General features: G+C 41.8%; 2 protein-coding genes across 2 annotated transcripts in view; one reads left to right on the plus strand and one right to left on the minus strand.

Annotated features, from left to right (window-relative positions):
* ATP4B (ATPase H+/K+ transporting subunit beta) overlaps positions 1-1,235 on the minus strand; it is a 46,377-nt gene extending 45,142 nt beyond the window's left edge. Inside the window, exon 1 of the mRNA XM_056807566.1 lies at positions 426-1,235. The gene's annotated coding sequence lies outside the window, so the exon portion shown is untranslated. The remainder of the gene's footprint in view (positions 1-425) is intronic.
* Positions 762-24,131, plus strand: GRK1 (G protein-coupled receptor kinase 1). Its single transcript, XM_001364619.4, has 7 exons — positions 762-1,463; positions 4,812-4,939; positions 7,458-7,615; positions 8,999-9,082; positions 15,101-15,225; positions 17,168-17,369; positions 21,540-24,131. Exons 1-7 carry the CDS (start codon positions 762-764, stop codon positions 21,836-21,838), a joined length of 1,698 nt encoding a protein of 565 aa, XP_001364656.1. The 3' UTR covers positions 21,839-24,131.
* The last annotated feature ends 1,025 nt before the right edge of the window (positions 24,132-25,156 follow it).

The raw sequence follows: 25,156 nt of genomic DNA on the forward strand, positions 1-25,156 counted from the left end.
AAGCTCTGCCGTTCAATTCGAGATCTCTTCAGTAATTTGCTCTGATTTTGATTTTCCCTTCTTTCTTATGAAAGTAAAGTGCAGAAGAAAAATCCAGTTAGACATGGGTTCTGATTAGCTATGCTAATGCCTCATTAATTGGCTTTTCTTGCTTTGAGGCATTTAATCTCCTAGGTTTGTTTAGCACCCCTCCTCCCAACGGACTCAGGGCTCTGGCTGAAGAACTCCCAGCGAGGCGACCATTCTCTGGAACAAGTGGGCAGGGCCCCGGCTGTGTTTGTCCACCAGCGTGAAAAACTGGGGGGCCAGTTGTGGAGTTGGGGCTTTCCTTGTCCCCTCTGTCGTGAGTGACCTGGCAGGGAACGCCCCTCAAAGTGTTCAGACTTCTCCAGGGAGTGAGGAGAGAAGGAGAAGTGCACACTTACCCGTGTAATCGGCTAGAGCCTCCGGAGGTGATGACTCAGGGGGATTATCTTTTTCTGTTCCTCGTTCATCCGTCTAATTCAACCTCCACCTGTATCCGAGGATCCCGGGGATTAGCATTGGTGCTGAGCTTGCACATTACCCAGGACCCAGCGGATCTGTGTTCCTCCTTGCTCATTGCACTGAACGGGACAGCTCCGTGGCGCCTGCGAGGGCAGAAAGGTGCCGGGGCCAAGGGCAGCAGGTCAATCCCAGAAAACCAGTTCTCAGGACTCTTATAATTCAGCTTTGACTCATGACTTCTCATGCCTGAACCCAGTGACTGAACAACCTCCAGGATGGATTTTGGGTCTCTGGAGACGGTTGTGGCCAATTCTGCCTTCATCGCTGCTCGGGGCAGTTTCGACGCCAGTGGTAGCTCCCATTTATCTCGGGACAAGAAGTACTTTTCAAAGCTCAAACTGCCTCCTCTCTCCAAATGTGAATCCCTACGGGACACCCTTAACTTAGACTTTGAAAACATTTGCTCCGAACAGCCTATTGGCAAGCGCCTCTTTCAGCAGTTCCTAAAGAGTATCGAGCAGCATGTCCCCGCGGTTGAGCTATGGAGGGACATCGAGGACTATGACACGGCTGACAATGACTTCCGTCTTCAGAAAGCCCAGGCCATCCTTGCTAACTACCTGGATCCCAAGGCCAAGCTTTTCTGCAGCTTCCTGGAGGACGGGATGGTTGAGAAGGTCAAGGAGAAGCACTCAAGCATCCCCAATGGACTCTTCCAGCCTCTTCTTCAGACAACTCTGGAGCATCTGAGTGGGGCACCCTTCAAAGAGTACTTGGAGAGCTTGCATTTCTTGAGATTCCTGCAGTGGAAGTGGCTGGAAGCCCAGCCTATTGGGGAAGACTGGTTTTTGGACTTCAGGGTCCTGGGAAAGGGGGGTTTTGGGGAGGTGTCGGGTTGCCAGATGAAAGCCACAGGCAAGATGTATGCCTGCAAAAAACTGAATAAGAAGAGACTGAAGAAAAGAAAAGGGTACCAAGTAAGCAGCAGCAATAGGTCCCAGCAAGTCCAAAGTAAATGGCTTTGAGAACCATTCCCAAGGCGGGGCAGAGGGGAAGGGTGCAAGGAAGAGTGCGAATCAGGATGCAGGAATTCAGGCACTCTCTTGGTAGAGCTTTAATACCAAGGGAAGGTGACTGGTGTGGGTGTTTGGGGTAGAAATCCCAGACTTGGAGCAGTAGCCATGCTCTCTTCCATAGTACCCTTGTTGATAAGCCTTATGGTCCATCTCTAATGAGAAGCCACCATGATGGAGGATATAGGGAGCTGGCCTGGATTCAAGTCCCACCCAGGACACAGACTGGCTGTATGACTGTGGGCCAGCCATTTAACTTCTTAGGGGTCAAAACAATATTTAAGACGATACGTTACAGAACAGGGGCTGGTCTACATTGGAAGAGAGAGTTTTCCCACCTGGGAGAGCCCTACACAGATGAAATTATGGGTCCAGACCAAAAATATATCATATCATTAAAGTGGACCTCAAGTTTGGTGGTAGAGGAGCTGAGTTTTGATGTTTTATGACACTGAAAGCTAGATCATTGAGAGTGGAGAATGGATCAAATGACCTCTTAGCATCCCTTCTAGTCCAGTCATTATAGGATTCACTTCCTTTCATTCTGCTGTTGGAATTAATATCAGTTGTTGTGGAGTAGCTGGGCATCATCAGACTCTGGTTTGTAGTCAATCCATTAAGCACATGTTGATATAGATAATACCTTATATCTGTCGTTTTCTTTAAACCCTTATGTTTGAATATAGCTGTAGGATCCTGGGTTCAAATTTGGCCTCAGACACTTCCTAACTGTGTGACCCTGGGCAAGTCACTTGACCCCCATTGCCTAGCCCTTACCACACTTCTGCCTTGGAGCCAATACACAGTATTGATTGTAAAACAGAAGGGGGATTTTTTAAAAAAGAAATATAGTTGTAGAAATGCCTCATTCTTTTAGATGCCTCAGTCTGACTTTGGAAATATGCCTAGCCCAATAGTAGCTTACTTTGTGCCCTAAGAAGTGTGGCAAAGCTTTCCAGATGGATTAGGGATGGGGCCTGGACCTGTGATTTCAATGGAAAAGGGAAATCCTGGGTGAGGACTTCCTTTAACAGTACAGGTAGGAACCTTTTCTGCTTAAAAATGTGGTTGCCTAGAGCCCTGAAGGATGGATTTACCCAGAGTCACAAAACCAGTATATGCCAGAGACGGGTCTGGAACCCAGGGCTTCCTGGCTAGGAGGGCAGCCTTATAGCTACCACACCATGTCTGCCTCTTAGGGATGTCAGCACCAAACAGAAATCAATTTGGCCAAGCATGAAATGAGACCCCATCATGATAGTGGAATGGCAGGCCAACACAATCATCTTTATGAAATGCACATCGCATCCTAGTTTTTAAAAAAATGCAGTTTTACCAGGCCGGGATGGGGTTCTGCTGCTGCATGGGGCTCACGCCACCTTCACTTATGCCAGTTCCATTTGATAGAATCTGTGTAAGTCGCTTTCGTAAACTCATCTTATTGGCCTTCTCATTGACCTTGACACATTCCTGACCAAGTGAGGTGCTCTGGTTCCCTGCAAAGGTTGCTCAGGTCAACTAGTATTATAACTGAGGCACATTTCAAATGAAGGAAAAATGAAAGTGGGATTAGTCTGTGGTTTGTCAAAGAAAGAAAAACAAGATGCAACTCAATGGCACAGTAGGGACAGTCTAGGATTAGTAGGAAAAAAGAAAGAAAGAAGGAAAAGATGGAAGGAAGGAATGAAGGAACAAAGGAATGAAGGCAGGAACAAAAGAACAAAGGAACGAAGGAAGGAAAGAAAGAAGAAAGGAAGGAACAAAGGAAGGAAGGAAGGAAGGAAGGAAGAAAGGAAGGAAAGAAGAAAGGAAGGAAGGAAGGAAGGAAAGAAGGAAGGAAGGAATGAAAGAACATAGGAACGAAGGAAGGAAAGAAAGGAAAGAAAGAAGAAAGGAAGGAAGGAAAGAAGAAAGGAAGGAAGGAAGGAAGGAATGAAAGAACAAAGGAATGAAGGAAGGAAAGAAAGGAAGAAAGGAAGAAAGGGAGGAAGGAAGGAAGGAAGGAAGGAAGGAGGAAGGAAGGAAGGAAGGAAGGAAGGAAGGAGTAATTAGCACATGACTAGATAGTGTCTTAACATTATACTTGGAATATCCAGATCTCTGGTCCATTGGCCTGAGTTGAGGAGGTTAAGCACAAAAATTCTAAGTAAATCCAGGGGAACATGAGTTCCAAGGAAAAGTCGGTAGAATTCCGATGATGGGGTCTTAGAAAAGTAGTAAATATTCCTCTTTCTTGTCCAAGAGAGGTAGTTTGGAGTAATGGGGAAAGAGCTGGCTTTGAAACCCGAGGAACTTGGATTCAAGAATTGCCTTTTCCACACATTCTCGCAAGATACTTAGTTCTCAGTGTTCTGAATCTGGGCACCTTTCTAAGACCATAGCTGCAGAGTAAGGGCTGATCTATGTTGCTAAAGTCACATGGGAGTTTCTTATGCCAGTGAAATCCTAGGTCCAGTCCATCTCCTAATTCTTATCATAATCCCTTCTTCCGGATCAAGAAACTAGCTGGATATGGGTAAATATGAAAGAAAGTCTACCCCTCCCTCTCCGTTGCCTAACTTTTTTCGCCCTCAAGAGATTTTATCTTCTTTCTAGTCACAAATTCAAGGTTACCAGAACCATTTAAAAAAGACACTTTTAAATGAAAAGTAAAAAGGTTTTAAAATAAAGACATTAAACAATTTGGGAGGACACTGACCAGTTGCTCTCCATTTCTGCAGAGGCCTGAACAAGAGGAAATGGGCTGACATTGCAGCAAGAGAGAGTTCGGTTAGACATAAGGAAGAGCTGCTTGACTGTAAGGGGATTAAACACTGGAACAGGCTATCAAGGGAGGTTGTGGAATTGTCATCTCAGGCTATCTTTTAACAATAGGATGCAACACCATCTAACTTGGCTATTTTAGACATGAACCTGCCTGGAATCGGGGATTAGATGAAGGGACCTCTTTAAGTCCCTTGTACCTTTATGATTTTATGAGTTATCCGTTTTTCCATCTGTGAAATGGGGCTAGCATGTGTTAGTGAAGTTCTTTGAGACTGCTTGTTGTTAATTAAAGGCTAAGTATTTTTGTTACCATTGCTGCTATTTCTCCTGTTTAGATTATATAAATATTGATATGCATGGAGAGAATCCCATGGAGGGTGGGGTGGTATGGAATGTATTTTGTCTTATTAAGTTTGGGGATTTGTAGAGAATGCATTTTTTTTTCAGCTGAAAATGTGTGTACTTATTCATAGTCTTGCTTTCTAGGGTGCTATGGTAGAGAAGAAAATCCTTGAGAAGGTCCATAGCAGATTTATAGTCTCTTTGGCTTATGCATTTGAAACCAAAACTGACCTCTGTTTGGTGATGACCATCATGAATGGAGGAGACTTAAGGTAAATTAAACCCTTGGTCTAAAGTGGGAGGCAGGGTTGGACCAAAGTGACATGACAGTATCTTGTGAAATGTGATCTTAGTTAGAGTGGTCTTAGACAGTGATAGTGAACCTTTTAGACCCCAAGTGCCCAAACTGCAACCCTCATGCCACCAACAGGGAAAGGAGGAAGTGCTCCCATTGGGCTGCTGGGCAGAGGGATGGGTGAAGTGAGGGACACCCTCAGGCACTGTGGAGAGGGGGAAGAGAGCAGCCCCCTCCCTCATAAGTGCCATAGGTTCACCAACATGATCTTAGTAAGATGCAAACCAGACACAAGATTTAGTAAGAAACTGCCCACGTGGTATGATTTTGATATAGCCAGGAAGAGATAGGAATGAAATAGAGGGAACTCCCCACTGACTAGCAGGTTGGCACCTCTTTTGCAACTTTGAGTCTTAAAGAGTTCCCTAGATTATTGAGAGATTTCACTGGGATGTGTTGGGGGGGGGTAGTTCTTCTTGGTTCTTTAACCAATATACCATATCACCTTTAGCCAAGCAGAGCCAACCAAAAAAATATTGCTTACATTGCCTTTCTATGTTGCCTTGAATTTTGCTGTAAGAGTTTCTTTCCTTAGGATCTCAGCTAGCATCAGTCCCCCTGAGGAAGAGAGCATATTTATGCTGTTTATATTTTAGCATTTTTTTTCCAGAAGAAGAAGAGTATGTGGGCTTGGGATTGTCTGGGGAGAGGAGGAAGAGGATGGGTGTTATTGAGGAATAAGGGCACTAGAGATAAACTTTTTAAACTTCATAATTATCCTCCAGCTTGGATTCCTGAAAGATATGCTAGAATCATAACAAGGCTTGAGATAACCAATATGCTGTTTTGTTCAGTTGTGTTTGACTCTTTGTGACCCTATTTGGAGCTTTCTTGGCAAAGATACTGGAGTGGGTTGCCATTTCCTTCTCCAGTTCATTTTACAGATCAGGAAACTGAGGCCGACAGGCTTAAGTGACTTGCCCAGGGTCACACAGCTAGTAAGAGTCTGTGGTTAGTTCTGACTCCAGGCTCAGTACTCTATCCCAGGTGCCACCTAGCTGCCCTCAAAACCATTGTATTCTGAGAATAATAAACAAGGGAGTGCTTTTATTATACAATGCCCTCCCTAATCCTGACTCATCATGTCCTGGCTTTGAACTGGAGGGATTGAATCTATTTCTTTTTTCAAGGGAGTCCAGGGTCCTTGATGAGCAAGCGTATTATTCCAATCCATTCAAACAACAAGTATTTATTGAGTTCTTCCAGCAAAGCTATCATGATAGGTTCCAGGGCTATAATGAAAAAAAAATTGTCAAAATAGGCTTGTCTTCAAGAAACTTACATTCTCCTGGGGTAGAATAACAGGGATCAGGTGAATTTTTGGTTGCTTATTTAAGTCTTGATTGTCTTTGAGTGCTATCTCCCAAATTTAATTTTGAGGGAAAAGCAAAAGAGAGAGACAGGCAGGGACAAAGCGTTCAGAATAGCACAAGAATGAAAACTTGGTGATATGGAGTATAAAGTGTTGCCCAAAATGAAGTCACCCCATGAACGAAGGCCCCTAACCCTAACTCCAAATTTGCACTGATTGACAATGATTATTGTCCCAGCTTAGAGGAGGAGAAAGGAATGAATATTGATTAAAACTTCACAAAAAATGGTCTTATTTGACCCTTGCAGCTAATCTGGAAAGTTGGTGCTATTATGATCCCCATTTTACAGTTGAGTAAACTAAGGCAGGTGGCAGTTAAATGACTTGCCCAGGGTCACAGGACTAGAAAATCAGTTGGGGCTTGAATTCACATCTTTTTGATTCTAGGCCAGTGTTTTGACCACTGCATCCCCTCTGCCCTAGGGCCACTTAATTCCTAGGCGGGTTCAGGCAAATCCATTCATTTCTCTAGGCCACAGGGTTCTTCATGTGTGAAATGAGGAATGATGGGCTAGATAATCCTTAAACTCTGTTAGAGTTCTCAAGTTCTCTGATTCTGACAAGTTCAAACTACCCATCACTCTTTAGTGCTTCTGGTTAAAGGCTGCCTTGGGAAGAAGCTAAAGCTATTGACTAAAACGACGTCTTGGAATCAGCTATAGGGAGATATATTTCTCCCAAATTTGACCATTCCTTTGTGATGATTTTGCTTTTGATTTAAATTGTGGACATGCAGCACATTCACGAGCTGTGTATAACCCTGGGCAAGTCACTTAGCTCCTCTGTGCCTCATTGTCCTCTTCTGTAAATTAGAGATAATAGCACCTACTTCACAGGGTTTTTATGAGGATCAAATGAGACAATCTCTCAAAAAGAATGTTGTGGCCTTGGATACTTCCTAGCTATGTAACCCTGGGCAAGACACTTAGCTCTCCTCAACTTGTCCTTCTGTCTTGAGTTGTTACTAAGGCAGAAAGTAAGGTTTTATTTAAACAAATAGCACTTGGCAAACCTCACAAAAGGTCAATGTACCCACCTCTTCCATGCTATTCTCTTCTCCCAGGTATCACATCTACAACGTCAATGAGGAGAATCCTGGTTTTGAGGAACCACGAGCCGTCTTTTACATTGCCCAGATCGTCTGTGGCATGGAGCACCTCCACCAGAAAAGGATTGTGTACAGGGATCTCAAGCCAGAGAATGTCCTGTTGGATAATGATGGTAAGTGGAGCCTGTCCTGCGTAACCAGACTGTCTGTTGTCTTCTGCTTTTCAATGTGTGCTCCCCAGATTTGGGATGATCCACCATCAATATTATGGGTCCAGGGAAGTAAGGTCTCTGCTCCAATCTGCTTGTTCAACATTCTGAATGTGAGTGTCTAGTTGACGAACAGGAACTTCAGCAAGAATGGGCTGATTTTGGGCACACTATTAAAGGATATTTACATATATCAAAAGTTTGACTAGTGGTCCAGGCTTCCATCTTGAAACAAAATGGCCACCATTGCCATTTTGCAAATGGGCATCTCAATCCATCTTTTTTTTCTTTCAAAAGCCTTACCTTCCATCTTTCCAAGGCAGAAGAATGGTAAGGGCTAGGCAATAAGGATTAAGGGACTTATCCAGGGTCACACAGCTAGGAAGTGTCTGAGGCAAGATTTGAACCTCTCGTCTCTAGTCTTGGCTCTCAATCCATTGCACCACCCAGTTGCCCCTTCATTCATCATTTTTACCAAACTTGAGTGAAACTGGGCAGATAGGTATAGATTTCAGGGGTATAATTTAACTCAGTAAAATCTACACTTCATAGAATCACTAGTGAGTATTAGTTAATGATCAAATGCCTAGCAAATGCTTATGTTTTCTGCCTCTGATGTACAATTATAACTGCTACTGCCTCCCCCTTTAGAGATAACCTCCATCTACTCTATATTTATCTTGAAGATGCTTAATTGTGGAAATATTCTCCGTTCTATTTGAATGGAAACTCTTTCAAGATGGGGACTTCCCCCCTTTTTTGCATCCTCAGCACTTAGTACATCTCCAACACATAAGAAGTACTTATTGATGGCTAATAAGTGAATGATTAAGACACATTAGAGAACTCTTCAACGTGCAGTTCTAAATGTATAGAGAAGGGACTTTTACTTCCTTTTAACTAATTTTCCTCTGTAATTATGGCATTCTCTGTCCTATGGGGAAGTGGGGAAGGGGGAAGGAACTGTTCCATTTATTGTCAGCATCAGCAGCCAGTGTCACGTCAAGGCAGCAACCATTTATGGAGCAGATAAATCCATGTGGAAATTCAGGAAAGGTGCAGGTGTTTTGCTTTGGGAAGAAGTTGTCTGTATGCGTACTTTGCGAGTTCTAGTTGGTTGTGGAGGGCTGAAACCCAGCTTTAGTTCCCTTTGGACATGGCTAAGGTCTTGCCCATGGAGAGAAGTGGAAGAGGTTGTTTCTGGGTAGTCTGTGACCTTAGACTCTGATTGCTTTCCTGGGTGGGGTGTGTACAGAGCACTACACTGTGGCTCCAGCAAGGTGCTGGGTACACCAGCTTCCTTTATGTTCAGGCCTCATCTGACCACTTCTGATGTTTGCTTTTCAGGCAACGTCCGGATTTCTGATCTTGGCCTTGCAGTGGAACTGAAGGAAGGACAGACAAAGACAAAGGGTTATGCGGGCACTCCAGGTAAGCGCCCAGGAATCTGTAGTGGATGGGGTGGTGGAGAAGAACAGAGTAGCTGCTTTCTCTGGCAAGTCCTGCCTTAGAAGCCAACAGTTCTCCCTTCCTAAGGAGGGATATCAATTTGTTTTGTCAATGCGAAATGTAGTGCTCTCTCCCTCTTCCTCTTCCTCTTCCTCTTCCTCTTCCTCTTCCTTCCCTCCTTCCTTCCTTCCTTCTTTCCTTCCTTCCTTCCTTCCTTCCTTCCTTCCTTCCTTCCTTCCTTCCTTCCTTCCTTCCTTCCTTCCTTCCTTCCTTCCTTCCTTCCTTCCTTCCTTCCTTCCTTCCTTCTTTCCTTCCTTCCTTCCTTCCTTCCTTCCTTCCTTCCTTCCTTCCTTCCTTCCTTCCTTCCTTCCTTCCTTCCTTCCTTCCTTCCTTCCTTCCTTCCTTCCTTCCTTCCTTCCTTCCCTTCTTCCCTCCTTCCCTCCTTCCTTCCTTCCTTCCTTCCTTCCTTCCTTCCTTCTTTCCTTCCTTCCTTCCTTCCTTCCTTCCTTCCTTCCTTCCTTCCTTCCTTCCTTCCTTCCTTCCTTCCTTCCTTCCTTCCTTCCTTCCTTCCTTCCTTCCTTCCTTCCTTCCTTCCTTCTTTCCTTCCTTCCTTCCTTCCTTCCTTCCTTCCTTCCTTCCTTCCTTCCTTCCTTCCTTCCTTCCTTCCTTCCTTCCTTCCTTCCTTCCTTCCTTCCTTCCTTCCTTCCTTCCTTCCTTCCTTCCTTTGCATCTTTGCAGGGAACATTAATCTCTGTTACAGGACAGCTAAGTGCATCATGAATAGAAGGATGGGCCTAGGTTAGGAAGACTCACCTTCTTGAGTTCAAATCCAGCCTCAGACACTTACTAGCTATGTGACCCTGGGTGTGGGTGTGTCTTCCTGCCTGGCTGCCTCATAGGTTTAGAGGGGATATTAGAGGCTATTTAGTTTGACTCCCTCACTTACTGATGGGGAACTGATGTCCTGAGGGGTGGTGACTTGCTCAAGGTCACAGAGAGAGTGAGTCACTTAGATGGACTAGGGGAGATACAGAGTACCCTTGGCACATTAAGTTGCTAGTTTGTCCCTGCTCCAATACTAATCTTTCCAACCCTTATCATCTCACTGATTTCATTGTATCCATTAATTAATAATAATAAAAATTTTGTTGTTGGTCAGTTGTTTCAGTCATGTGCAATACTAAGAGTGACCCAATTGTGGGGTTTTCTGGCAAAGACACTGGAGTGGTTTGCCATTTCCTTCTCCAGTTCATTGCTCTGCTGAGGAAACTGAAGCCAACAATTAGGTGACTTGACCAGGGTCACAGAGCAAGAAAGTATCTGAGGACAGATTTGAACTCACAAAGTTGAGTCTTCCTGACTCCAGGCCTGATGTTTCATCCACTGTCCCACCTAGCTGTCCCAAAAGATAATTGCAGCATAACAATGGATTCTTGGACTGTTTTGATCTGATTTTGTTGTAGTTCAGTTATTTCAGTTGCATCTGACTCTTGGTGATCCCATTTGGGGTTTTCTTGGCAAAGATACCGGAGTCATTTGTTAGTTCCTTCTCCAGCTCATTTTAGAGATGAGAATCTGAGTCAAACAGAGTGAAGAGACTTGCTCAAATAATTAATATGTTTCAGAGACCAAATCTGAATCTACCAAGTGAGTCTTCCTGACTCCAGGTGGCTGGGTTTACATTTCCATTTTGCCCTGATCTCAATGAATAATATAAGTCCTTTTACCTATTCTGACTCTTGCTTGGGTCTTCATGTTGCTCTTCCAGAAACCAGGTGCAAGTCAACATATTTTTTTTTCTTTTCCATAATTAGATGGTTGCTGAGGTCCCTTCTAGCTCTGGATTTATGTTCTTATAGTTCTATTATGAAAACTTGAGTCATGTATTTTATGAGACTCAACACTCAAATGGTTCCATGATCTCATCCACATAGATGTTCTTTCCAAAAATGGAACCCATACAAGCTTGCACATCATGTGAGATTTGACTCTTGTTCATATTTTCCCATAAGTTCATCAAAAAGGTTCTACCCAGAGGGGTCTTCCTTGTTTTTTCAGGAAATCATGTGAGTATATGTACTGGGAAAACCATTCTGGCCACAAGACCAACCTGGATGCTTTTTTCCCTTCCAATTTATTTATTTTTAATTAAATTAAAATTTTAAATTTTTTTCCATGTTACATGATTCTTGTTACATCCTTCCCCTCTTCCCTCTCCCCTCCCAGAATTGACAAGCCATTCCACTAGGTAATATATGTTATCACTCAAATCCGATTTCCATATTATTCATTTTTGTAACACTCCTACACCCATATAAACAGGTGATAAATTATATGTTTTCTTCTGTGTTTCTGCTCCCACAGTTCTTCCTCTGAATGTGAATAGCTTCTTTCTCATAAGTCCCTTAGAATTGTCCTGGACCATTGCATTGCTGCTAGTAGAGAAGTCTATTACATTTGATCATTCAGTTACTTATGCTGTCCTGGTTCTGCTTATTTCACTCCGCATCAGTTCATGGAGGTCTTTCCAGTTCTTAAAGAAATCCATCGATTCATCATTCCTTATAACACAAATGTTCCATCATCATCATATAGCACAATTTGTTCACTGGCTGCTTTTTTGACTATATCTATATCTATCTATCTATCTATCTATCTATCTATCTATCTATCTATCTATCTATCTATCTATCTATATCTTTGATGACCTCATCAATTCCAATTTTTACAGGATCATAACTGTAGAGCTGGAAGAGACCTCAGAGGCCATTTAGTTAAACTGCTTTAAATTTTATAGATGATTAAACTGAGGTCCAGGGAGGTGAAGCAACTTGTCTAAGGTCATAGATGTACTAAGTGTCAAAGGTGGGATTTGAATTCAGATCTTCTGAGACAGAGTACTCTGTACTGTTCCACTCTCTTCTTCATTGTCCCTTATTTGTAATATGTTGCAGTCATCACAAGCCTCTCCATTGTCTTCTGAGTGATTCTGAATTTTAATTCTTGAGATTGTAGTGTTCTATGACTTGAGTCCATACACTACCACAAGTGGAATTGTGGTATTATAAAGGAGAGCTTGATTTTAGGGAGAAGCAAAGGGGGTTACTAAAAGAACCTTTCAGTTTCTCAAAGGCCATCCAGCCCATTCACTTCCTTCTATTTAAAACACGTAAAGATAAGGATAGGACTAGGGCAAGAGACTAGATCTGTGATTTCTTTGGCATATGAGACTCCCAACTGAGAAGACTCTCTACCAAAGTGCCAGTTACACCTTCTCAGCAATTAGGGAATTGTCTAAAGCGATGATGTCAAACTCAGATGAAAACTAGCACCATGAAACCATACTTAAAGATCCTTGTGGGCAAGCCATGCATCGACTTAGGAAACCTTACATATGCACATTTACATACTTTGAGTATGTGTGTGTGTGTCTGTGTGTGTAATATGTATGTGTGTTTTACCTTAGCCGCTTAAAGTAATTTCAATATAGTTCAGGCCATAGGGAGTGTTGTGGACTGTATGCAGCCTATGTCTGGTAAACTTGACACCTCTAACATAAAATACTCAGAAGCTGAATGACTTTCTCAAGGTCACATAGCTAATATGTGCCAGAAGTAGGACCTGAACCCAAGTCATCCTTGGTTTCAAAAGTGGCTTCTGGGGGGGGGGGCAGCTGGGTGGCTCACTGGATTGTAAGCCAGGCCCAGAGATGGGAGGTCCTGGGTTCAAATCTCACCTCAGCTGTGAGACCCTGGGCAAGTCACTTAACCTCCATTTCTTAGCCCATACCATTCTTCTGCCTTAGAACCAATACACAGAATTGATTTAAAGGCAGAAGGTAAGGATTTAAAAAAAAAAGTGGTTTCCTCTTCTTTATGCATTATGGATCCATACCATGGGATAGGATTTTCTGTATTATTTCAGATAGGAAATAAAACACTTATTTGACATTAAGATGCTATAAAATTAAATCAAAATTTAATTTAGATAAAATTTAATAAAAACAAAATCAAATCCAAAATAGGGGAGCATTTGAGCCCCTCTCTTTTGACTGAGTGAATGGAATACAATGGCCTGATTTTGCTCATACCATTAATGTGCATGAGCACTAGAGGGCTCCCCTGCCATTGCCATGAAGAGAAGCACTACAGGAAAAATGCTGCATATATCACAAGTGACTAAAATCTCAGGGCTTGAAAGGGCTTCAGAGACCATCTTTTTCAAAACCCTCATTTGATAGATGGGAAATCTAAATGTGTTGTCATGGACAAATTCCTTCACTACTAAGCCTCAGTTTCCTTATCTGTAATACGAGAAGTTAGGCTCACAAAGTTCTTGTGAAAAACAAATGAAATAACATGGTTATAAAGTCTGTAAATCTTGGGGGCAGCTGGGTGGCTCAGTGGATTGAGAGTCAGGTCCAGAGATAGGAGGTCCTGGGTTCAAATTTGGTCTCAGCACTTCCTAACTGTGTGACCCTAGGTAAGCCACTTGACTCCCATTGCCTAGTCCTTGCCACTCTTCTGCCTTGGAATCAATATTGATTCCAAGATGGAGGGCAAGGGTTTAAAAAAAAAAGACCACAAATCTTAAAGCATTATATAAATGCTAGCTTTATTATTATTATTATTATTGGAATGGAATTAAATTGATTCTTCATGTGAAATACTGAATTGATATGCCATAACAAGATAAATGAGATAAGCTTGGAACTTCATTAGTCTGTTGCTTTAGTTCAAGATTGTTTGCCAAGGAAGTGTAGGGCTGAGGAAAGCCATCACTGTGGGCTCTCAACATTTTTTATATAGGTGATATTTGATTCAAACTAATCTCATTGCCAACCTTGAAAAAGAAAAGTAGGAGAGATTTCAAGAAAGGAAATGAAGCATGAAGCAGAGTGTGGAACTACCCCTAGCCTTTGCATACTGATCAATACATGCCATGTGGCCAGGTGGTGCAGTAGTTAGAGTTCCCTGCCTGCTGTAAGAAGCCTGCATCTTCCTGAGTTCCAATCTGGCCTCAGATACTGTGTGACTCTGGACAGGTCACTTAACCCTGGTTGCCTCAGTTTCCTCAAATGAACTAGAGAAGGAATGACAAACCACTCCAGTATCTTTGCCAAGGGGGGGTCACGAAGAGTTGCACATACCTGAAAAATGACTGAACAACAACAAATATATTTTATCTCCATCCTCTTTCCCCTACTTGTCTCCGTTCTCACCCCCCCACACCTTTTTAAAAGCATCAGTTACCTAGATTGTTTCATTCCTTGTAGAATAGCCTGGCCTTGTATTTAGTCTCTTTAGGGAGCAACTGCCTGATTCCTCAAAGCACTGGCCCTGGCATAGCCTCTGGAATTGCTGCTGCTATTGATTATTCTTTTATGGACATAAAAGGAAGCCAAGCTGGAGGAAGTCACTTCTTCTTCTTCTTTTTTAAACCCTAAATTACTGTGTATTGGCTCCAAGGCAGAAGAGTGGTAAGGGCTAGGCAATGGGGGTCAAGTGACTTGCCCAGGGTCACACAGCTGGGAAGTGTCTGAGGCCAGATTAGAAACTAGGACCTGGCTCTCAATCCACTGAGCCATCCAGCTGCCCCCAGAAGTCATTTCTTAAGCCAAACAAAGGACAAAAAACCCCTTCCTGTTGTTTTTCTTTGAATTGCTGCTGGTTAGCATAGTGCCTGGCACATCTACGCTTACGAAAAGCTTATTGACTGGATTCTGAGCATATTTTCTCCAGTCACAGATTCCCAGTGCATCTCAGCTAATACCCACAAAGGAGGAAATTTCCTCTTTTCCAGTGGATTCTGGTGTGATATTTCTGTGGACTCTCCATGTAATCCAAGGCAGGGAAAACAAGACTTCATATCCTATCCTCTACTGTTCTTGGTTTCATTAAAGGATCATTTCCATGATTGCAAGTCTCATAATAAATGCTTACAGCCAGTACAGCTGCAGTCTCTCGATTTGGCATTCAGCTGGCGCTAACGTCTTTGCAGGTTTCATGGCGCCAGAATTACTTCGGAGTGAGGAATATGATTTCTCCGTGGACTACTTTGCTTTGGGGGTTACATTATATGAGATGATTGCAGCCACAGGACCCTTTCGAGCCAGAGGAGAAAAGGTACTAGAATCTGCCCTCCTGGCAAGATGCATTTATGATCATACCGATGGCTATTTGGTGCTGAATCTTATTTACCATGGTGGTGAGGGAGGACCAAGATGGGGAGACAAAGAGCTAGCTCCGCGTGCTCTGGGATTGCAACCTCAGCTTGCAAGGGCTTGTTTCTTTCATTTAATTTCTTCCAATTATTTTTATCCTCTCCCTTTCCCTTGTCCTATCATTAAAAGGAAGATAGGAAAGAAAAACAAAGCTAAATCCTTATAACAAATATGCAGTCAAGCAAAACAAATTCCTGCATTGGCCACGTCCAAGAAATATCAGTCTCAATCTGCCCCCCTCGTCGACTCCCGGTCAGGAACTGGGGAGCCCACTTCATCGCTGCATTAACCAGAGTTCTTCAATCTTCAGTTATTTGTCCTAACAATAGTGCTGTTATTGTATCAATTAGCCCATGATTACATTGTAATTGGACCAATTACTCTGATATTGTTACCATTCCCAGTATTCAACTGGTCCTGCGTACTTTACTTGACAGCAGTTCATTCAGATCTTTTCTGCTTTTCTGCTCTTGGTCGAGTGACATCTTCAAAGCAGGCTAATACATTTTTGAGGCAGGATTCAAACTCATCTCTTAGAATAACAACAAATTCCCACATGTCAGTATCCTTGTATTTCCCTGTTTCTTTCTGTAAACTGAATCTGGAACTCTATTTATGCTGCTCTCTGAAACTCAATTTAATTACAATGGTTTGACCAAACGAGATTTTTCTTCAACTTTTCAACTTTATTATTTATTAATTTGTTATTTATGATATAATATTATAAATAATATAATAATCATTAATAAATAAATAATAATTTATAATATAATAATATAATACAATAACATAAAATTATGATATAATTTACTGATGATTATCCCAGGCCAGAGCAAGATTTAAACTACTATATGTTTGTTTCCTATTTCCTTCCCTCACTCTCCAAAGAGCTCTCTAACTCCTGCCCATGGGCAACAGTAAGGAAGGGTTTGGGCCTGGATTGTGGAAGATGGGTAGGATTTGAATAGGCAGAGAGGATTAGGGAACAGTTTGATTTTCTCCATAAAAGAAGGTTTTTCCAGCTTTATCAAGCGAAGAATCTGAGAAGGAGGCCTTGTTCCTTTGGGGGCTGAGCTTCTAGGGTCACATCTCCTTATTCTGCAGCTTGGCCTCTTTCATTTTATAGCACACAGTTTATAAACCGAAAAATATGATCCCCTGGAACTGAAACTACTGCCAACCACACACAAAAAGCTCCTCAAATTTTACTAGGAGGACCTGAATTTTTGGCCACACAAGTGACAAAAGTCAAAGCAACACTTGCCCTTAAGTAGAGCTAAAAGAATAAGAATTAAGTCTTAATCCTCAACCCTCTGAAGTAAAATACAAAATAAAACCCTAAAGTAAACGACATCTCTGATTATTAAGGAAGTGATTAATTTTCTTCCAGGTTTTAATTTAGAGGGATAGTTATTTATATCAATTATTTAATATCTCCCTGTTGGATGAATTTTAGGTCCTTTCTTAAGAGTTCATTTTAATAGATTTAGAACTGGAAAATATTTCGGAGACCTTCTAGTTTCTAACCTCCTTACTTGACAAATAGAGAAACTGAGCCAAGGTAGGCAAAGCTACTTACCCAAGGTCACACATGGCAGAAGAGAAATTCAAGCTTGAGTTATCTTGACTCCCAATTGAGCAAGCGTTCTTTCTACCTATCCCACGCTACCTTTTATCCATCCTTTCCTAAGAGCAGGTCATGGCAGGACAGACATAGGGGAGATAGAGATTTAGATAGATTGGAGTAAGGAACCTCAAATTTAACAGCTTTCCAGTTTTGCTAATGGCTGACTCCTGATGTCTAGCTCCAGAATTTGACTGGCTGTGGTGTTTTCTCCCCTTAGATTGAAAATAAAGAACTCAAACAGAGAATTATTTCCGAGCCTGTGAAGTACACAGAGAAATTCAGCAAGGCCAGCAAGGACTTCTGTGAAGCCCTCCTTGAAAAAGACCCAGAGAAGCGTCTTGGATTCAAAAATGGGAACTGTGATGAACTCCGAGTCAACGTCCTCTTCAAGGACGTTAACTGGAGGCAGCTAGAAGCTGGTACTGTAACCAGGACTTAATGTATCCATACTTGATAAAATGGTAACAAAGCTGACTTGGATGTAGTAGGCATGCAAAGATCATTACAGATAGCTTCTTTGATATCATTCATATATTTAACAGACAATTGCTTGTGCCTCTTATTTGCTGGGCAGCCACGTGGCTCAGTGGACAGCCTGTGGAGTATGGGATTAGCAAGGCTCATCTTGAATTCAAATCTGGTGTCAGATACTTATTAGCTGTGTGACCCTGTACAAGTCACTTAACCTTGTTTGCCTCAGATTCCTCATCTGTAAAATAAGCCAGAGAAGAAAATGCTAAGCCATTCTGGTATTTTTGCCAAGAAAACCCTAAATGGGGTGATAAAGAGACATGACTGAAATGGCTAACTATCAAATTATTAGCCAGGCACTATGCTAAACATTGGGGATATAAATACTTAAATGAACACAAATATATGATATACTTTTACAATACATATTATATAAATGAATATATAATAAATATGTAAATATATTTTAACATATATTAAAATAATATATTAAATTAATATAAATTGAATTTTTTCTATGCCCTCAGGGAGCTTATATTTTTTGGGGACTTAGGGAGGAGTTTGGTAGAGACAATACATAGATAGATAATTAAATAGTAGGCACCTGAAAAGTCACAGTACCATTTTGAATTTTTAATAGCCTAATAGGTATTATATAAACATTAATAGCTTTAAAAGGAAAAAGCTTTAAAACTTTTGGGACATCCTGTATAAGATATATACAAAGTAAATATAAAAATCTGGCCTCAGATGCTTTTTAGCTGTGTGACCCTGGGCAAGTCACTTAACTTCAACTGCCCAGCCCTTACCACTCTACTGCCTTGCAATGGATGTTTGTATAAATTCTAAGACAGAAGGTAAGGTTTAAAAGACAACAACAACAACAAAACCCAAAGTGAATATAAAATATGAGAGACAACATAATGTAGTGGATAGAAGATCAATCTTTACACATTAATTAGATGACCCTGGGCAAGTCATTGAAGTTGGTGCAGTAGTTAACCTTCTAAAACCATCTATGTTATAGATGTAAAAATTAAAATTAATTGGCAATAATTTCAAATATCATATTTTAAAAGATTTATTAATAACCATTAGAAGTAACAAAATAAAATCACGTGTCCATGGCTAATCTACCTGTTCAAACAGCCCGCTCCACCATAGTTGTGACAGGAAGCAAAGAGAGCTAGCCACTGAAGATCACCATACTTATCCCCCTGTCTATATCAGCACATAATGACAGGAAGTCAGTGGGATCCTGGGAAATGTAGTTCAAAGGCACAAGATTTCCAATTACACACAGAGCAGTGATGGATTTGCATTGGTAAAGACAGTCTCCTCACTCCATACACTAAAGAAATCACATATCTTAAAATAAAAGAAAGCAAAATAATATTGGAGTAAGGCAAGAGTGTGCATTGAATAGATTATAATCATTTCATCCTCTTGTCGTTGTTCAGTTGTTTCAGTCTCCTCTGACTCAAAGAGTCACAAAGTGATCTCATTTCAGATTTTCTTGGCAAAGATGGTTACCATTTCCTTCTTCAGGTCATTTTATAGATGAGGAAACTGAGGCGAACAGGGTGAGATGACTTGCCCAGAGTCACACAGCTAATAAGTGTCGGAGGCCAGATTTGATTTTAGGTCTTTGTAACTCTAGATCCACCACTCTATTCACTGCCCCGATCAGTCCATGGAAGCCTTTATTGCACAAATATTCGATTCCATATTGAGCGTAAGGAGAACCTCTCTTAGATCTTTCCAGAAATGCATAGGTTTACAAGACACAGCACCAGCATTTTAAAGGTTTTGGGGTACGTATCGTCTAGTGCATAAGACATGCACAGATAAGTAGGATGCAAGGCAGACTAGGGAAGGTACTATTCAGTCAGAGAGTCAAGGAACATTTATGAAATACTTAGTGTACATCAGCACTGGGGAAAGCCCTGGGAAGACGGATACAAGCAAAATGTACAGCCCCTGCCCACAAGGAGCTTACATTCTAATAAGGGAAGCTAACACATAAAATGAAGCAGAAAGGTAGGGATGGAGGGGGGGAGGGTAACCCGCTTGATTTGGGCCATGGCAGAAAGTCTGGAGTTCAGCCTCGTGAGAAATGGCTGGCCTGCATGCCCTCCTTCAATGTGGGTTCTGAGAGGACCTGTCTAATGAGAGGTTTATGGGCTACTGGGCAAGAGGGTCCTTCCTGGGTGTGAATTCCAGGGCTAGAGTCTCTCTCCATCTTGACACCAGGAAGGGTCTTCTGGGAGCCTGGCAGAGGATTCAGTGAGAAATGAAGATTTTAGAATAGTTTGGGTTCTAAGTACTATAATGACTTTTATAAAGGGAGAATTGACACCCAAGTCAGATGATCAGGGAAGTCTGCAAGAAGGAGTGGCATTAGTACTGAGGGATAGGAAAGATGACTGGCCCTGAAGTCAGGAAGACATCTTTGTAAATTCAAGTTTGGCCTCAGATATGTACTAGCGGTGTGACCCTGGGCAAGTCACATAATCCTCATTGCTTCAGTTTCCTCATCTGTAAAATAAACTGGAGAAAGAAATGGCAAACTACTCCAGGATCTTTGCCAAGAAAACCCCAAACAAGATCATAGAGTCAGACACAACTGAAAAATGGTTGAAAAAAATCTGAAATCTGAAAGATGAATGGATTTAGAGGGTAGAGTATTTAAGATAAATTGCTAGCAGAAGCAAACATGAAGAAGTGGGGGGGGGCATACCAACCTGAGTAGATTAGAGATTTTATGTAGTGGAAGATAAACCTAGAAAGGTAAACTTGAAAGCTATGGAGGGCCTTGAATGCCAGGTTGAGAAGTTTGGAGAATCACTGCAGATTTTTTGATTAGGAGACCTGTGTGATTAAAGATGTGTTTTAGGGGGCAGCTAGGTGGCTCAGTGGATTGAAAGCCAGACCTAGAGGTGGAAGGTCCTGGGTTCAAATCTGAATTCAGGTACTTCCTAGCTGGGTGACCCTGAGCAAGTCATTTGACCTCCCATTGTCTAGCCCTTACTGCTCTTTTGCCTTGGAACCAATGCACAGTATTTATTCTAAGATGGATGGAAGGTAAGGATTTAAAAAACAACATACACACACACACACACACACACACACACACACACACACACACACACACACACAAAACCCCGATGTCTTTTAGAAAGGATAATCTGGAAGTGATGTTTAGCATGGTTGGTAGTGGGGAGAGATGGAATGTGATGAGGCCAGATGAGAGTTTATTCCACTTGTCTGGGCAAGAGGGAATGAGATCATGCTTGCATGCATCCCCACCTTTATATTCTAGAATCTAAGGGTGTGGTTGGGGGCGCTATAAGGCTTCCAATTTAATTTTTTTAAATCCTTACCTTCCATCTTGGGATCAATACTGTGTATTGGTTCCAAGACAGATGAGTGGTAAGGGCTAGGCAATGGGGGTTAAGGGACTTGCCCAGGGTCACACAGCTAGGAAGTGGCTGAGATCAGATTTGAACCCAGGACCTCCTGTCTCTAGGCCTGACTCTCATTCCACTGAGCCACCCAGCTACCCCCCTTCCAATTTAATCTTGCAAACTAGGACATAAAGAATATTCAAATTCATTTGTCTCTTGTTCATTGAACAATTACAATATGGCCCACAGTATACTGGTAATGCTGACCTATACTGAGAAGCATGAGGTACAGTCCCTGCTCTCAAAGTGTTTATGATCTAGGTGGATAATACTTCACTTTCTCTACTAAACACCAAGTAATGTCTCGAGTCAAAACAACAACAGTAATTATTATTATCCATGTTATTTGGAATGTAATATAATTAAAAAAATATTCCCTTCTCTCTTAGAATTAATACTGTTTAGGTTCCAAAGCAGAAGAGCAGCAAAGGCTAGGCAATGGGGGTTGAATAACTTGCCCAAAATCACACAGGTAGGAAGTATCTGAGGTCAGATTTGAACCCAGGACCTCGAGGTCTGACTTTCAATCCACTGAGCCACCCAGCTATCCCCTATAATATAATTTTAAATTCATTTCTCCTTTATTTAGCTGACTCTTTCTTTACTCTATCTGGGTTCATCTATTCTTGTTTTTGTTTTTCCCTCCAACAGGTATGCTGATACCTCCTTTTATCCCTGACTCTCGAACTGTCTATGCAAAGAACATCCAGGATGTTGGTGCCTTTTCCACTGTTAAAGGGATTGTATTTGACAAAGCAGATACTGAGTTCTTTCAGGAATTTGCAACTGGAAACTGTCCCATTCCTTGGCAGGAGGAGATGATTGAAATGGGCATTTTTGGGGACCTGAACGTGTGGCGTGCTGATGGCCAGATGCCCGATGACATGAAGGGCATAGCTGTGGAAGAGTCACCCGGGGCATCCAAGTCAGGAATGTGTCTGATCTCCTAGGGAAGCGCTCATCCAAGGCCTGAGATACTTTTTCATAGGAAGCATAACGCTGGGAGACCAGGCCAAGAAAGGGAGGAAAGGTCAGATTACTTAGTAAAACAAAATAATAATAACTTTAAAATCTGGAACTCTCAGTTCTGATATCAATTCATCTTCTTGATGATCAAGATCTTCTCGTCATTACTCTCTTAAGCAAGTGGGTTTAGGCTGCTCCTGGTATATTGGAATTCCTCCTTAGTAGCACAAATAATCAGTAGTTTTTCTTCTTGGAACAAAGAGAAGGAAAGGAGTATGTGCTAAAGGGTGGTCATGCTTTACTGATGCGTAATAAATTTCCAATCCATAATAATGTTTCTTCAGAGTCAGAATACACAAGAAAGAGTCACCAGCAAAGTTGTTACTCTCACCTCTGATACCTGGGGTGAGAGACCTTCTTGGGAACAAAGCCTGATGGAGGAAAGACTCTGAAATATCAACCCACAGGGAAAAACGGGGACCTTGAACTGCTGCTGGGGTGGCCTCTGGGTGGGGAGGTGTGGTGGTGTGGCGTGTGAAACAATGGAAGTGGTTGTGCTGTGGTGGTGGGAGAAGTGATATGAGTCAACAAAGGACCAGAAGATGTGTGAGAGCCCCCAATGTTAGGAGGAGGAAAAAACACGCTTTCCTAGATGTAGGACATCCTGGGGCAAAGCCTTTCTTGTCCTACCCTGGTTACCCGGTTATATGTGAAGAGCCACCAATGTCAGAGAGAGGAGAAAAGATGCTTTCCTAGATGTAGGACATCCTGGGGCAAAGCCTTTCTTGTCTCAGCCTAGTTATAGCTCTGGGTCTCCAGCAGGAATGGTCGGAACCTCTTAGAATTTTTCTTGCATAGAAATGCAACCTGTAGAGAGAATCTTGATGTTTTGTTAGTGGTATGTTAACTGAATCTATAGCAGAACAGATTTGTTGGTGGAACTGTGAGTGGGATTTTTGTTCTTTGTCAATGGATCTCATTCTTCGTGATGAGAAACTTGGTATAGACCGACTGGTGTTACTGTTCATTGGACTATCCAGAGGGAAAGTTTTTTTTTTTTATCAGAATCCCCCAAACCTGCAGTTCTTAAACTAAAAATTTAATAACTTAGCTCAGGTCAGAAGGCTCAGGGAACACTGGCGGGGGGCCATTTCTCCCACTAATCCCTATGCTCCATGCCTTACTTGTGACGGATAGGGCCATTTGCACTTTTCAGGATTCCAAAGTACTTTAGCATTTTCAACTTAGTGAGGTAAACTTCTGTACCATCAGCCCCCAACGTGGGTACTTCTAAGTTAAGATAGAGATTTTTATTGCCCCGTAAGTCTTGTGATCAAAAGGGATAGAGTTGCTTACAGCTCAAGGTCTTGACCAGGGAGAGGGCAAAGAATATTGTCAGCCACATTTACTCTCTGTTGGAAATAGTCTCAAGTCAAGAAATCTGGCTACACTTTCTTTTCTCCTGGGAACCCCAGGAAGCCAAGGAGAAGGCGGCATGGCCTAAAGACTTCTGGAGGAGCTTTGTATTTGTGATTTTTGGATGAGCCTGCAACTGTTTTTCTGGAAGACGAAATCAGTTTTTTCTTGTTACTGGTCAGGAGCTGGCTTAGATGTCAATATGGCTTCTGGAAAACAATTTGGCAATATGTCCTAAAAGTGACTAACCTGAGCATCCCCTTAATCTAATGATACTACTGCTAGCCCTATACTCCAAAGAGGTCAGAGAAAAAAGAAAAGGACCATTTATATAACTATATCTAGGAGCTCTTTATGTGGTGGCAAAGAATTAGAAACTAAGGGGGTGCCCTTCAATTAGAGAATGATGAACAAATTATGGCTTATGAATGTAATGGAATAGTACTGTACCGTAAGAAAGGATGAAAGGTACTGTTTCAGAGAAACATGAGAAGATTTGTATGAACAAATGCAGAGTGAAGTGAGCAGCCCCAGAAGAACAATTTATTCAATAACATGATAATTATAGACAAATTTGAAAGACTTAAGAACTATGATCAATGCAATGATGAATTACAATTCCAAGGAACCAATGGACACATACACGCTACGCCACCTCATGACAAGGAGGTGATGGGTTTAAACTACACAGTGAGATGTATATTTTTGGATTTGGCCAATATGGCAATTTGCTTTGCATGGCTATGCATATCTGTTTCAAGGGTCACGTTTCTTTCTTTCTTTCTTTCTTTCTTTCTTTCTTTCTTTCTTTCTTTCTTTCTTTCTTTCTTTCTTTCTTTCTTTCTTTCTTTCTTTCTTTCTTTCTTTCTTTCTTTCTTTCTTTCTTTCTTTCTTTCTTTCTTTCTTTCTTTCTTTCTTTCTTTCTTTCTTTCTTTCTTTCTTTCTTTCTTTCTTTCTTTCTTTCTTTCTTTCTTTCTTTCTTTCTTTCTTTCTTTCTTTCTTTCTTTCCTTTTCCCCAAGGGGAGGGGTGGTGGGAAGGAGAGAAAATAAATGCTTGGTAATTAAAAAAAAAGAAACAAAAAGAGATGTCATGTGGTTACACATGTAAATGTCATTCAGCCATTTGTTGGCACCCCACCCATCTCAAATCAGCACAATCGATAATCCTTCTCATACACCAGTTCTGTCTGTCTGTCTCTGTTTCACTCCCACCCTTTTCCTCTGTCTCTCTATCTCTCTTTCTCTTCCCCTCCTCTCCCTCTCTCTGTCTCTCTCCGTTTCACACACACACACACACACACACACACACACACACACACACACACACACATCATTAGCCCTCTCCCATCCCATCTGTGCATAAGAAAACAAGGGGGGGGGGTCAGATCCATGGCATGCCTTGTTTGCAAGTCTGCCAATCCCTCTGATTGATTTCCCATGGACCCTGCTACCTCCAGTTTAGATTGTGTACAGCTGGAATTTGCACATTGTTAGGCTTTAGTCAAAGCCACTCAAAGAAAGAATGCCCGATCCCTTAAGAAGCCATTACTTAGCAGTTGTTTTGAAGGAAGCAGTAATATTTTCCTTTGATAGTGTATGTATCTTAACAGTGAGACCTAGTGTGGGTGAATATAGGTCATTAGAGAGCTACAATTGTATAAATGATGGCTTTATCGTGAATTAATTGTGAACTGCTGAAATAAACTACATTGAAAAGATATTCCTTAATTCTGCCCTTGTTTTTTCTAAAGTTGTCTAATAGACTTTTGTTCAATAAGTTAAAAAAGGAAGAGGGGCCAGTGAGGTGGCCAAAGCCTAGAGATGGTGGTGCTGGGTTCAATTCTTCCCTCAGATACTGCCTAGCTGTGTGACCCTGGGCAAGTCAT

Source organism: Monodelphis domestica, chromosome 8 (assembly GCF_027887165.1).
Source record: "Monodelphis domestica isolate mMonDom1 chromosome 8, mMonDom1.pri, whole genome shotgun sequence".
In the NCBI taxonomy this organism is placed as follows: Eukaryota; Metazoa; Chordata; class Mammalia; order Didelphimorphia; family Didelphidae; genus Monodelphis; species Monodelphis domestica.